The following is a 14,436-nucleotide window of genomic DNA, read 5'->3' as shown; positions in this document are numbered from 1 at the left end:
TCATCTTCCCTCAGTCTTTGTCAGCCAATAAGACATGGGAAAAAAAAATGGATGCCTTAGTTGTACATTAACTGACATGCACAGTCGTGAGGCAGATCTGCCGCTCCAGCTGTGAAGCAAAGCTCAGTTTTTGGCTTCAGTTTATTCTAAACACCTTGCCATTCTAAGCTCCAGTCATTGCATGCATGAGTTGAAAATGCAAAGTGCATTGTTCATACCAGTAATGACAAGCTATGTGCTTAGTGTGTGACAAAGTGTAGAATTGATTTATTTTTTTTTTTGGATTCCTTTTTATTGGCATGCTATCCGAGCCTTGTGGTGTTAGTTTTAAAAGAGTAATAATTCAAGAGTTTTATTAAATATAATCAACTATGAAATCATTCTGACAGACAGAAATCATGGTACGAATTATACTGTTGTACTTGATGAGTCACTGTTTCCTGTGACGCTCTACAGGCAGTGCATTATATTTTATGATTGACTTATTACTATGGACTCTAGCCTCTTTTTACTGCTCTCCATTTATCGTGATTGGCTTGGTAACAACTTGCCACCTTTAGGAACTCACAAAGCGCCACCCTCTGTACCATGTTTACTGTTCATTGACTGTAAAAATGTCTATACATGTACTGTAGTTATAGAATTGTAAAGGAGTATTAGCATGGATAGTCTGGATTACAAAGCTTCTATTTAATGAAAATACCTTGTACCACAGATAGTTGTCTTTGTTGTATTTAATATGCAGTGCTAGCTGAGGCGATCAAGGCTGTTTTCTTTTACTCCTGCATGACTTTATTAGTGTGTTGATCTGTGCTTCACATAAATTTTTGCTTCCCTCTACTCCTCTATTAACATAGTTTGTCTTAACAAGCCTGCTTCTGCTTGGGAGATGTCTTCTATAATTTTTTTTTGTTTCTTTTTTTTTTTTTTTTTTTGGTTCACTCCCCCTCCTTCTTGTCCCTCCTCCCTCCTTCGCACCTCTACCCACATCCCCTCCCGCCACATTGCCTTACCCTCACCCCCGACCTCTCACCCCACTACCCTCTTTCCCCTCCCCCTCCTCCTTCTCACCACTTCACCACCACCACCTGCCTCCAACCTTTTTGCTCTTTGCGTCAAGTCGCCTGAGCCCAAAGGAAGTGAGTCTCAGCCCACTCCCGTGACCAATAAGGAGACTCTGGGGTCGCACCTAACAGCTGAGCGGCTGGGGGGCTCTGTTCAGGTACTGCTGCTGCTGCGACTGCTGCTGCTCAGTTGGCTAATGCATGAAGCCACATAGTTTTGTATGTGTCTGACCCCCTTTCTCTCACTGACTTCACACTGCCTGCTCTGTCAGGTGCTGTGTCTCAACTCTTTGTGTGTCTGCATCAGATTGTTTGAATCCCAGTGTGTCAGTGCTCCGCCTGTTCTGTTTGCTCTCATTTGCCTCATCTGCTGTAGGCTGCTCACAGGGAGGGCCAATCAAAGATGACATTCAGCAACTGTCGTGCAAACCCCATGAAACACAGATTCTTGTATCATTAAAAAAAAAACAAATTGAAAGAATGGCCTTTTTTTCCAGTTTCCTCCTTAGTAAAAATACACAAGAAAAAAAGAGCAATTGAAACTGTAAATTGTAAACTTTTTGTGGTTTTCTTTATATAAATTATGTCAAAATGCCATCTCTTTGGCACTAGAAATCAGTGGCCTCCATAGTAAATATGGCACAAATGTGCCACCTAGTGTTGGGTAATAGAATTACAGCTTTTAAAGGCTTGGTTCACATTTTTTCTCCAAGTCTCCTAAAACATTATTCACATACCCATAAGTACATTGACACAAGTTTTGTTTGCTCTAATCAGTCCTGTTATAATGCGCTTCCAATGGGAGGGGGGACATAATTCACAGTCCTCGATCACTGTAAATGTATTCCAAGGTTAATCTGAGCCTTCAGGAGTCAAAGTTTGCTCATAAAATGGGTGTCTTCCCAAGGTACAGCCCTTTTTTCCTGTGAAATTCCCTCTTTGTGTTTCTACAGACAGTGTTTCTGTTCTGAGTTTCAGTGGAGGGATAGTCACACAGAGGGGATTTCACACTAAAATGACTAACTTATATACTCACCTATGTTGATGTGTCAGACCTCTGAATCCTTGTTTTTGCTAAATGTCAGAATGTATTTTGCAGAGATCGAGGGCTGTTGATTTTGTCCTACATCTTTCACTGGAAGCGCATTACTAGAGTTTCTTGACACCCAGTTCAAACAGAAGGGATGATTTCAATGTCCATTTGGGCACCTGACTTTTGTTTTGAGACAGACCTGAAAAAATGTGGACCTGTCCTTTAAACTTCTATGAAGTTGCTTTAGTTGGGGCATTCAAGGTATACATTTTACTGCTGACAGATAAAGATAATCAAGGATACATATTTTATGTGAATGTTCATCTCCACCCTCCAATCAGTGGCTTAAAGTGTGAGTGTGTGTGTGAGCAGTCTGGTGTCCTTTTGTATTCATGCAGGTGATGAGCTCAACGAATGGCGAGCTGAACACTGATGATCCCACAGCCGGACACTCCAACGCTCCCATCACCGCTCCCACCGAGGTTGAGGTGGCTGACGAAACCAAGTACGAAACAGCTGTCCGGATACACAGAAAACATCTGGCTGTCTTTACCAGTGCCGTTAGCTTTAGGGCTGGGACTCAATTACTGGATCCAGATCCTGGAAGCAAATTGAATTGAATCCGATTAGCTTTTAATATTTGAAAATATAGTTTTGAAAATTAATAAAAAAGACAGTCACCTACCAGCACCTCAGAGTTTACTAATTGCATCTCCAGTCTGTAGGTGTCTAAGGACTACATGTGGTTTTACAGGTTATGTTTTATAGCCCTACAGGGATTATATATCAAACCATTTCTTGACTGGTAACAAGCTGTTACTAAGTTAGCTAGGATCTATTTACATCAATTTTAAATTATTCCTTTAAACACTTCTGACACTATTGAAGCAATCAGTATCTCTTTTGTATATATGAATGTCTTCCTTTGTTTTCTTTCAGGTGCTGTTGTTTCTTCAAAAGGAGAAAGAGGAAAGCCCTCCAGAGGCACAAGTGAAAGAAGAGAATGGAGAGAACTTGAAACATTGTGGTCATTGTCAGTTTTTAAATGGAAACAACTACACAGACCCTTTGCCCCTTATCTCTTTCCAGCTTCCCCTCACCTCTTTACCCCTCTCACCTTACTCCCCTTGTCACTCTGTACCCCCCTGCCCCTCGCGCTCTCTCTTTCTTGCTCTCAGTGCTCCCCGGCTACTGGCGAGTTAAAGGAATGTTGCAGTCCTACTGACTCCACAACAGACTCTGATTCCTTTATCGACGAAAAATAAACTTTATCTGCATTACAAACGGGGGCTTGAGAAAAAGTAAAAAAGCTGTAACAATGAAACTCGAATACCGTGGCGTGAATATGAAAAAAGATACTGTTTGAAACAGTTGTTGTATTCTAGATTCCATAAAGAACGTGTGTTGTTCCAACAGTCAGCTATTGATCAGGGGGAACCATTCAGCTGGTTCGAGTGAAAGAAATCTGCTCCTTAGGAAATTGTTTTGTTTTTTTTTCCTTTTTTTTTCTTCCTTTGGTGTGTGTTTTGGGATCAAGGTAAAGAGGAAAAGGTGAACTATGCTGATGTTAAATCTGAGAGACACAGGAAGCATTTCATCTATAAAACAGAATTTGGAGGATTTTTATGTTGTTTTTTTTTTTCTTTTTTTTGTAATTGAATCCTCAGTTTTCAAGTCAAATCCCTGCATTGAAAACGTATTTTTATGTTGTAGTTTTCTGGAGTTCAGTTCTTTTCCTCACTCTGGCTTTCTTTTTGTCTGTCAACGTGGACTTTGTAGCACAGTCACTGGCCTCAGGTACTGTGGAAGATTGAGAGAAACAGATATTAAGCTCTCTTATTATTATTGCACTTTTGGAAAAACGAAAATTACAGTGGAAAACTTTAGGTTTGAAATTAACAATTAAGAAAACAACTTAATAAAGACTGATCTAGGAAGAGTCCTTCACAACGCTTATATCTGAGTTATGGCCGAAAAATGTTGTCGATTTACTTGGGGAAAAAAAGTCATGTCTTTCGATTTTTATTTCTTACATCAAAATAATTTACCAGGAAATCATAGTTTGTGCCTTTCTAAGTAAAATGTTTAAAGCTCAAGTGAGTGTCCCGCAATGACATTTTATCTAATCTGTCCCAAATGCTCACTGGATTACTCTGTGTGTGTGTGTGTGTGTGTGTGTGTGTGTGTGTGTGTGTGTGTGTGTGTGTGTGTGTGTGTGTGTGTGTGTGTGTGTGTGTGTGTGTGTGTGTGTGTGTGTGTGTGTGTGTGGTTGTGTCTGTTTGTGCGTGTGTGCCTAAAAATCTGAATTTTTTTTTTTTTTTTAAATGAGCATGTGTTATGGCTGTACACATCCCATATTATCACTTAGAAGCAGTACACTGTACATCCTTTTCCCTGACACTCTGCTGTGACAATCAACACATATGTACAGTGACAGCATTTGATTTAGAGAGAGATCACGACTGTGTGTGTGTGTGTGTGTGTGTGTGTGTGTGTGTGTGTGTGTGTGCGTGTGTGTGTGTGCGTGCGTGTGTGTAACTCAGAGATCTACCAGACAACAACCCAAATCTGTTTCATTTTGTCAGGAGGTCACAGGCGGACATGCAGCTCATTGAGGTCTACTTGTTTACAGATTACGTCATGTATGTGAAATGAATGGGCTACTATATCTGACCCTGAAAAGAACAAATCCTTCCCAAAGTCAACACGCAGGATCAGGAAAAAACAAAAACAACATTCCTTTTATTGATTTCTTTGCTGCTGCTAACAACTGCAGGTTCATGTATCTCTTTGATCGTTTATTTTCTGTGTTCCTTGTGTTTGACATATTGCTGTTCAGGAGCAGCCAGTTTTAAATCTCCCTTTAAGCTTGTAGATCATCAGAAATTGAAGTTTTTGTGGCCTTGAGTTATTTAAAGGAGTACTCCAGTGATTTTTTTTTTAATGTTTTATTTCCTTAAAGCTGGGAGCTTACAAGAAACAAGTGGGTTAAAAACAGAACTGCCAAAATCAAAGCAGCGGGAGCTGAGATATCCTAACTTTTATGGCCAGTGACTATAAGCATCTGGCTGCTTTGCGTTATGGCTCCGTTGCAGCTGCAGACAGAGACAGTTCACTTAAGTTTAATGTTTGATGATGCATTATATTTGTTTCGGAGTTTGACTTCAGGCATACACCAAAATTTTTGGTGTTTTTTGTTAACATGGCTGGGTTAAACTCCCAGGGGACCCCTGAGGGAGAGATTTATTTTTGTGTCCCTATTGCCCTCCATTAAACAAGGCAGGTTCATTGTTTCCCTCAGCGCAGTGCAAACCAACCAATACTCTAAAGCTGAAATGATTAGTAGATTAATAGACAGAAAATTAATTGGCAACAGTTTTGTTAACTGATTGTCAATTATTTAGTCACTTTGTAAGGAAAAAAATGCCAAAAATTCACTGGTATCAGTTCCTCTCACATGAGTATTTATTAGTTTTTGTAGTTTTCTGTGACAGTCTTTGGGTTTTTGACTGTTGGTTGGACAAAAAAAAAGACAAATTGAAAATGTTAATTTGGGCTTAATTTTTCCACTATTTTCTGACATTTTGTAGACAAATCGTGTGATGGAATAATATGACCTTGCCTGAGTTTTTCTGTGTGTCAAGCAGTTAAAACTTGGGAAAAATTAAAGCAGTTTGATCAAACACTTTACAAAAAAATGACCATAACGTGGACTAAAACTATGAAGGTCATAAAAATAGATTAGCAGGTAGTAGAAAGTAGACGGAGGATGGTGGCTGGGTTGATATTGTACTTTATGGTGCAAATTTCAAAACAAACATCCAGCTTTAGTCCTTAGTATGGCTCAGACTCTTTTGGATGCTACATTAACCATAATGTAACTTAATAGCATCTTTGTTTGGATCTTTGAAGCCAGTTAAAATCCCACACACCCAGTTTGTGTAGAGGGGACCCTTATAAAAAAGTCTTAAACCCAAGATGAGATGACCCTGCTCATCTGAGGCTTGTTTTTCTAGCTTTGTAAAGCTCCTTCTAGCGCTACAGAGGACACAATACACCTGTTTTCATTGGCTGAACTGAACTTGATGTGCAAAATTAGTGGAGTGCTCCTTTAAAGACCCACTTGAACATCCTTACTATTATGAATCATTAGGTCAGTTAGTTTAAATTTAGCTTTACGTGTTACTCAAGACTGAGTAACACAGTATGTCACCAATGTATGATGTGAATGATGACCATGTGAACATGTGTGTCACGGACCAGTGAAGGGAAGTTTAGGTTTTTTTCCTCTAAAATTATACTGCAAATGTGTAACTCCATGGTATGGTATGGAACCAGGGGCAAATACCTGACATCAGAGACCAGTTAAAGTCACTACGTCTTATGATTAATGTCAATTCAGTGTTCATTTCAACAGGATTGGCCCAAACACAACAGTGCAACCGAAGAAAACAGTTGAAATGATAAGATCACAGGCTTTGGGCATGCATGTAAGTTAATCAGCTTTTCCTGAAATCCACGCTTTATCTTCTCAAAAGTCTACAAACCTAATTGATTATAAGTTATGAAGGCGGGGGATCTGTTTTTGTAACCGTGTTTTGAAGGCCTAATGTGGGTTCCTTGCTTGAATCATTCGCCATGTGAAGAAGAGGAAGCGGCCACATTTAGTAACAGTGTTGAAGCTCACGAGTTTTTAAACCCACTCATAACCACAACTTGGTTATTCTACTAACTTAGTCTACATCGGAGGCGTGTATACGTCACAGCGCTGTATAATCACCTAAAGAGAAAAGTCATCTCCAGATGTCGCGGTGCTCCAGCGCGCTTTTACGCGCGAGATCATCAGTGAGGGTCGCTGACAGCTCAGAGACGCTTTTGTTGCCGCTTTGAATTGTTCCCCTGAAAGCTAAACCGGTTCAGCTGACCAGCGTGGGGACCCAGCTTGGCGTAATCCATTACATTACGTTTATAATATGATTTGTAATTGGGGAGATTTTTTTGGAGATGCTCAGACCAGGGTTGCGCTGAGTTCTTGCTCAACGTCTGTCAGTGTAACTATTTGCATCATGTATTTGTAAATATGACAACGGCAGATCTATAATTGTGAATAAAGAGAGTTTTATCACAGGAGTCAAATCAGTCATGGAGCAGTTTGTGTCTGCTGATCGGTCTTTATCGGTCTGCAAGCGGCTATGTTACGCAGCGGGACATTTCCTGAACGACCTGTGCGCCTCCATGTGGTTCACGTATCTGCTGGTGTACCTCCACGCCGTCCTCGGGTTTCAGAGCACCTATGCAGGTGTGATGCTGCTGATTGGTCAGATAGCGGACGGAGTCTGTACCCCTCTGGTGGGGTATGAATCCGACAGAACACCTGGTTTGCTGAGGTACGGCAAGAGAAAGACCTGGCATTTCTTCGGTAAGTGTCTGTTTGGAAAAATGTTGCAGGTGAATGTAGGTGTGTCCCGCAGCACGTTCTAAGTCAGTTTTTCAGAAGATAAGAAGTTTTGGAAATGGGTTTCCAATTTGACCAAACTAAAAGCACAACACAGTGTTTCCAGGCCTACGTTAAGTATCCAAAGTATTTCAAATGCAGATGAACCCTTCAAAGTGTTATTTATGTATGTATATTGGCCGGTTATTGGATTATTATGAATGATCCAAAAACGTTCAAGCAGCATTTTGATGTAGCTGCTCCAAGAGGAGCTATGTTTAACTATTCTATGGACCACTGGATAGTTTAACCTGTAACACGGCAACATATTTGCTGAAGGTATATGTAAATATATATAGAAACAGTTTTTTTAAATCATGTGCGCAAGTTATTATATTGTGCAACAAGATAAAACGTGGGGGTAAGTAGTACCTTATAATAATGTGTGTTGCTAGTTGATTATATGCCATTATGTGAAATAAAAGTAATTGTAACTGTTAAACTCACCACAGTGTATCACAACTCACAGTGAACAATATTCTAGAAAGATTGAAGTGACTTTTCTCAAACATTTTCTTGTCTATTTTTCCAGGAACCGTTTGTGTTCTCGTGTCCTTCCCCTTCATTTTCAACCCCTGCCTGGCCTGCACCGACAGCACTCCTCAGTGGGCTCAGATCCTTTACTTCTCTCCCTTCATCATCATCTTCCAGTTCGGCTGGGCAGCAACTCAGATCTCACACCTATCTCTTATCCCAGAGCTGGTGTCCAGTGAGGGCGCCAAGGTGGAGCTCACTGCATACAGGTGAGGTGATGTCACCATGGATACACTGGACATTTGATCACTTCTTTAAATGTAAAATATACAATTTACTCAGTTTTTATTATAAAGGAAGGATAAACTTCAGATTTTCAATGGACTGAACAAACGAGTGTGTAAGTTTAGAAGTGCAGGTCCTGGAAGATGGGTTTTGATTTGATTTTGAATTATTTATTATTATTTATTGTTGGTTAATATGCTGATTATTTTCTTGATGGTGTGGTGCTTTGGTCTGGCCAGTGCCAAAGCAGTTTACATTATTTTGTTTACAAATATCCCTGCTCTTCATTTGTCTAACATACATTTGGGATGTCCTGCTGAAACTGTTGTAAAAACTCTCCTTCTCCTTGTGTAGGTATGCATTCACTGTGGTGTCCAACATCACAGTCTACACTGTGGCCTGGCTGCTCTTTCACTTCCAGGCTCAGCACAATGTGGACCCGTCCATCACAGACAACCTGGGCCAGGAGGACATCCCTCTTTTCAGGGTAAGGTTCCAGAGAGGTGAAATCACTTTGGCTGAATCTCTCTTTTCACCATAGCTCTCTCTCTCTTTCTCTTTCTCTCTCTCTCTTTCTCTCTCTCTCTCTCTCTCTCTCTCTCTCTGTCCATAGATGCTGGCCTTCATCATGCTGGGCACTGGGGCATCATTCTCCCTGATATTCCATGTTGGTACGAAAGAGAATGCACCATCCCCAGAGAGAGAGAATGGGCTGATCACACCTTCCCCGTCACAGGAATCTTTGTCTCGCCCTGTATTTCAGTGGAAGCAGTGGTTAAAGGAGCCCTCCTTCTATCAGGTGACTGGATAACTTTCAGCTTCTTCTGAAAAGTTTCTCTTCCTTTTCGCTTACTCTTTCTCACACAACAGAATACATCAAACAACAGATGAAGAAAAGATGTGAACTTTATACAGCATGATATGTCTTTCTTGAGCTAAAAAAACAAAACATGGATGGTCTTTTAAATTATGTTTCCTGTTTTGAACCAGGTGGCTTTTCTGTACATGTGCACCAGACTCATAGTCAACTTGTCTCAGACCTACATCTCAGTTTACCTCACCAACTCACTGATGTTACCAAAGGTAAGGCCCTCACTGTTTGTATTTATAACACTGTATGAATATACAGTTTTTTTCAGTCCTGATGTTGCCTCTGTCTCTGAAATGCTTCCAATTAAAATACAAATTTCCTGCTTCTCTCCTCAGAACTTCATTGCCATCATACCTCTGGTGATTTATGTCAGCAGCTTTGTGTGCTCTCTGGTCATGAAACCAGTCAGCAAACGCATAGGCATCAGCGTGAGTCTCTCAGTTTCCATGGATTTCACTTAGTTCGGATTCATCAGTTTTTACAAGCTCTGGTATCATATTGGCAACAGCACTCTTATGTAATAAATTCATATCTGTTACTTGATTGATATATTAGTTATTTGAAAGAAAAAGTAGAAGAGAACTGAACTGAATTTTGTTTGTTGTCAGATTACCTATTTGTTTGGCTTGCTGCTGGTGCTCGGCTTTGCCACCTGGGTCTTTGTGGACAAGAACATGGGAGCTAAGAGCATCTATGGAGCAGCAGTGCTGCTGGGAGGAGGTTCAGCTACAATCCTGGTTATGTCTCTGTCTATGACCGCCACTCTCATCGGAGAACAGACGGTAGGTGGAGAGCAGCTAACTGACAAAAGCTGACAGCTTTGTAGTTGCTGCATGGATTAATTTAAAGGATAAGGCTTGTGATATTTTATATTTTTCTTGTTATTCCTATTTTGACTGTGTATCTAAAGCCTGACATATCTCATTCCTCTGTGACACTGGGCCCCAGTGTTTTCCAGTTCTATTAAAAAGCATAGAAATAAGCTGCAAACTCGCACTGAGTAATTTATTTTGAATCTATCCTGCATACACTACGCCACGTCTGTTAATTCTCACATCTCATCAAATGTGTATTAATCTGCAGCTGTAAATAGTCCCCAACAAATTTATGATAATGATTCACCTCTATCTGAGGGACAATAGCTAAAAAAAACTTTAGTGTCCAGTCTTTTTAAAAATGACTGAGTTTGTTAGTCTGTCAGAAATTTCTTTTTGAAACAAATCAGAGGCTGCTTTTTAGGTAACTGATACCAAAATCACATGCCACTTCAAAATGAAATTTCAAAGTCCAGGAGAATATTCAGACGCTGACTCTTATCTTCATTAAACAAACATGGAATTTTCACTTTGTGGTTACTTTTTTTTTTTTTTTTGAACAAATAAGGTCAGGAGAAACCGCATCACAAGGCTGAAATTAACAGCTGCCTTTTTGTTTAAATGTCACATCAGAATGAGTTCACCAGTCACAGGAGGATTTTTTGAAGATCTACAGAGTGATAACTGCATCAGTACATGTTGTAATAGTAAGATTATCAAACCAGTCACTTTGTCCTTGTGCCACTGAATCAAAGGCGTGTTAGATGATGCTCTAGGAAAGCTGTGGTGTTTGAACCACGGCAGATGTTACTGCCGTCACATCTCTTCTCATGTCTGACTTTCTTCACTCACTTCACTGCAGTCTCTCTGAAAAGAGGCAGATGAAAATACTGGATGAATGCAGACAGAGGTTCGATTGTGCATCTTATTTAGCTAACAGAAAAAAAAAAAAAGCTGTGAACTGTGTAGGCTTTCTAGATAGATTTCACTGCTTTGTGCTTTGCTGCAGTGACTGTAACAGTCTTTGATCTCTGTCTTGTTTGGCAGCAAAGTGGAGCCTTTGTTTATGGATCAATGAGCCTCACAGACAAGGTGGCTAATGGTGTGGGGGTCATCATCATCCAGAGCATCCGACCATGCAGGTGAGTCTCTCTCAGACTGAAACCCAGCTGGTTTTTTTAACTGTGCTTCCTTTAAAATGAAAGTTTAGGGAAAAATTGACACAAAAGACATAGGTGTTTCCCACAGAGACAGATCAACCACTAAACAGTGTCTGTTTTCACTTCTGCCAAGGTTTTTCCACCTCGTCAGAATACAAAGGAATTTTCAAAAACATACACTCACTGGGCACTTTACTGGGGACTGTACATCTGCTTATTCATGCAGTTATGCATGAAGCAGTCATGTGGCAGCAGTACAGAGCAAATGAAAACACAGGGCAGGAGCTTTATCACGACATCAGAATGAGGAAAAATGTGATCTTAGTAACTTTGAGTATGGCATGATTGATAAGCTGCTGATCTATCCTGGGATTTTTACTCACAACTGTCTCCCAAGTTTAGTCAGAGTAGTGCTAAAAACAAAAAATCATCCAGTGAGCTGCAGTTCTGTGGAGGGAAACGCTGTGTTGAAGAGAGAGGCCAAAGGAGAATGGCCAAACTGGTTGGAGCTGACAGAAAGACTACTGTAACTCAGATAACCACGCTTTAAAAGTGCGGTGAGCAGAAAAGCATCTCAGAATGAGAACAACACTGAGGTGGATGGGACAATGATCTGAGGCTGCAGTGGGCACAGGCTCACAGAAACTGGACAGCTGAAGACAGGTCTGATGAAGCTGCAGATGGTAGGCTCAGAATTTGGCGTCAACAGCAGGAATCCCAGCCTGCTTTATATCAACAGTCCAGGCTGCTGCTGCTGGTGTAATGATGTGGGGAGTGTCTTCTTGGCTCACTTTGGGCCTCTTAATACCAAGCAATCATCATTTGAATACCGCAGACTACTTGAGTGTTGTTGCTCATCCCTTTATGGCCACAATTTACCATCTTGTAATGGCTACTTCCAGGATGATAATGCACCATGTCACAAAGCAAAAGTCGTCTCAAGCTGGTTTCATGAACATGACAGTGAGTTCAGTGAACTCCAGTGGCCTCCCATGTGACCAGATCTGAATCTCTGGGATGTGGTAGAACAGGAGATCAGCAGCCTGAATGAGCCGAATGCACATTTCAACACATAATCAGGTCCATAAGCTAAAAGGCTGAATCAACGATCTAAAAGAAAGTGATTTATTGAATATAGTACAACTACAAAGTTCACATGGATACTGAACAAGAAAATCAGCGTTATGAACTCCACATCCACCACTGGAGTACGGTCTGTTCCTGATGGTGAAACAAGATGTATTCTGCTTTGTCGTCTGCTATAATAGTTATATTCATTAGTTTCCTATGTTTTTCCCTACAAAATGAAATCACTCAGTGGTAGATTTCTTGAAGATTTGAAAGCATTAATCTAGTTTTACAGCACTCAGTAAAACACAGTAACTCTTGCTACTTTTCTGTCGCTGTTTATCAAAAGCTGTTCCCACTTTCTTTTCTCTCCCACAGCACTGAGTCGTGCTGCCTGGACTGTGTTTGGTTTTATCGTGGCGTCATGGCGACAGTTACCGGGGGCGTCGCCGTGGCTGCAGCGCTATGCCTATTCACAATTCTCATCTGGCCAATCAGGATACGGAAAAATTAGGGTTCAAAATTTGCACTACACTCATTGGTCATTATTGTCTTATACCTGTGCACGCACATAGAATCCAACCATTTATGCCATATCAGGGATTAGACAACTCACTACATGATGTTAGAATCAGGCGTACTCTGGATTTTCATATTTTGGCTTTTATTCTTAAACTCAGAATCAAAATGTCTGCTGGCTGTGGAACCTGATGGATTTTAGCAAGGCTTATGAACATATAAAAATATTTGGACAGAATTTCCTTTTTTTCCCCCTGAAGATTTAGTCATTTAAGAAGTTTTTTAAGGAATGCCTTTGTTGTTGGATAAGGGAAATGGTGCAGAGGGTAAAGCCATGCCACCATCTAGTGTATGAATATGTAACTACATTGCTTTGTTGTAGGGGCTTGTAAGACTTATAAAGCTGAGAATGAAAGAACATTAAAAGCTTCACATCAAAGGTTTCTAATTCCACTTGAAGCACAAATAATTTGGGCTTTGACTAACAGCTGTGCTCACAAATTAAGTTTGTGATTAGAAAAAGGTGCTTGAAATGAAATAAATGCAGTGTAGAATTTAGAAATTGAAATATCTACAAACACATTGGACACATAAATAATACACGTAAGATTATGTCATGAAGATAATCATGCTTATGGTTAAAATTATTTAAATTGCATTAAATTACTTCAACATTTGCTTTGACTTTTTAGAGTGAATGAAGCCAAATGTTTTAGTTGACCTGGCATCAGTTGTGGCGCTGTTCCAAGGTGGTGAACTGGGTGAACTTCTTTTATGTGTGTGTGAATGAGAGACAGAGACTGTAAGCATGAGAGGTTCTGATCACTGTTATTTGTACCACTTGCTTTGACCATGTTCTGTTCAGCAGGAGAGATGTTGGTTGGTTGGCTGGGGAAAGTAAATCTGAAGAAAATACAGTGCACACATACTGTTTCTGTTCTGACCAAAGGAAAAACTGCGGAGCAGAGAAACTGTGGAGACTTACACAGGAACAAAACTGAATTTTGTTTGATAATTGTAGTCATTCCTTTATAATGTTGCATCCTTTTACAATTTTGAATCATTTAGTAATGTTCACACACCATATGGTTTTCTTTCCTTAATCTATTCTGTTCCTGTGGTATGTTTGAAATCGTATGAAAACTGTTTGAATGTTTTTGAATTTGTAAATGTTATAATGGCTGAGGGGCCTCATCAGTAAGCCCTCATCTGTGATTTAAAGTCTTCTTGATGTGGAAATTGTTTCAAAGTCTTTAAAAATCAATTCCAGCAGGTACAACCATCATTTGTGAGTCCTGTTGGCTCTTTAAGACACTGCATGAGTTTTCATTTCACTCTTAAGTTTTAATTCATCACTTTCTCTGTGTTAAGAACCACAATTAATCTGACGTTAGGTTTGTCGCTTTTAGGGTCTCATTTTGTGCTAATGAGTCACAGTGTTTTAAAGCTGCTTTTACAGAGTGCAGCTCAGTTTCTTTCTCTTCTCATCGAGGAATGCAACTGAATTTATGCACTGAAACAAACTAATGGCACTGCAACTTTGCTGTGAAACAGGAAACAAAATAAATACAAACTGAAGAAAGAAACAGAAAGTAGGACTCATGACCAGTGAGGACAAAAGAAAAATGCCGGGGATTTAGAAAAGATGAGCGG

At 40.1% G+C, this 14,436-nt stretch overlaps 2 protein-coding genes across 6 annotated transcripts in view; both read left to right on the top strand.

Annotated features, from left to right (window-relative positions):
• The window catches only part of csnk1g2b (casein kinase 1, gamma 2b), a 34,516-nt gene extending 30,323 nt beyond the window's left edge, over positions 1-4,193 (top strand). For 3 of the 5 annotated variants that reach the window (XM_041040028.1, XM_041040026.1, XM_041040027.1), the window contains exons 10-12: positions 1,121-1,222; positions 2,496-2,602; positions 3,037-4,193. In XM_041040028.1, the coding sequence (XP_040895962.1) occupies positions 1,121-1,222; positions 2,496-2,602; positions 3,037-3,091 (264 nt within the window). In that variant the 3' untranslated portion in view covers positions 3,092-4,193. The remainder of the gene's footprint in view (positions 1-1,120; positions 1,223-2,495; positions 2,603-3,036) is intronic. The other 2 variants (XM_041040030.1, XM_041040029.1) reach the window with 1 other exon arrangement.
• Positions 4,194-7,239: 3,046 nt separating this feature from the next.
• On the top strand, positions 7,240-12,778 carry mfsd12b (major facilitator superfamily domain containing 12b). Its single transcript, XM_041040749.1, has 9 exons — positions 7,240-7,516; positions 8,124-8,334; positions 8,705-8,837; positions 8,964-9,149; positions 9,341-9,433; positions 9,557-9,649; positions 9,830-10,003; positions 11,084-11,178; positions 12,643-12,778. The coding sequence occupies exons 1-9, from the start codon at positions 7,240-7,242 to the stop codon at positions 12,776-12,778; spliced, it is 1,398 nt and encodes a 465-aa protein (XP_040896683.1).
• Positions 12,779-14,436: the final 1,658 nt, after the last annotated feature.

Source organism: Toxotes jaculatrix, chromosome 6 (genome assembly GCF_017976425.1).
Source record: "Toxotes jaculatrix isolate fToxJac2 chromosome 6, fToxJac2.pri, whole genome shotgun sequence".
NCBI lineage: Eukaryota > Metazoa > Chordata > Actinopteri > Toxotidae > Toxotes > Toxotes jaculatrix.
The sequence above is the reverse complement of the archived record's forward strand: the minus strand, read 5'-3'. Positions and strand labels throughout refer to the sequence as shown.

What these genes read in the sequence shown, in the direction of transcription:
- mfsd12b (XM_041040749.1), top strand. Translation starts at nt 7,240, where the DNA reads ATGGAGCAGTTTGTGTCTGCTGATCGGTCTTTATCGGTCTGCAAGCGG. An exon ending in ACTCACTGATGTTACCAAAG is followed by an intron (nt 9,434 to 9,556) that starts GTAAGGCCCTCA and finishes TTCTCTCCTCAG; the next exon opens with AACTTCATTGCCATCATACC. An exon ending in CTCTCATCGGAGAACAGACG is followed by an intron (nt 10,004 to 11,083) that starts GTAGGTGGAGAG and finishes CTTGTTTGGCAG; the next exon opens with CAAAGTGGAGCCTTTGTTTA.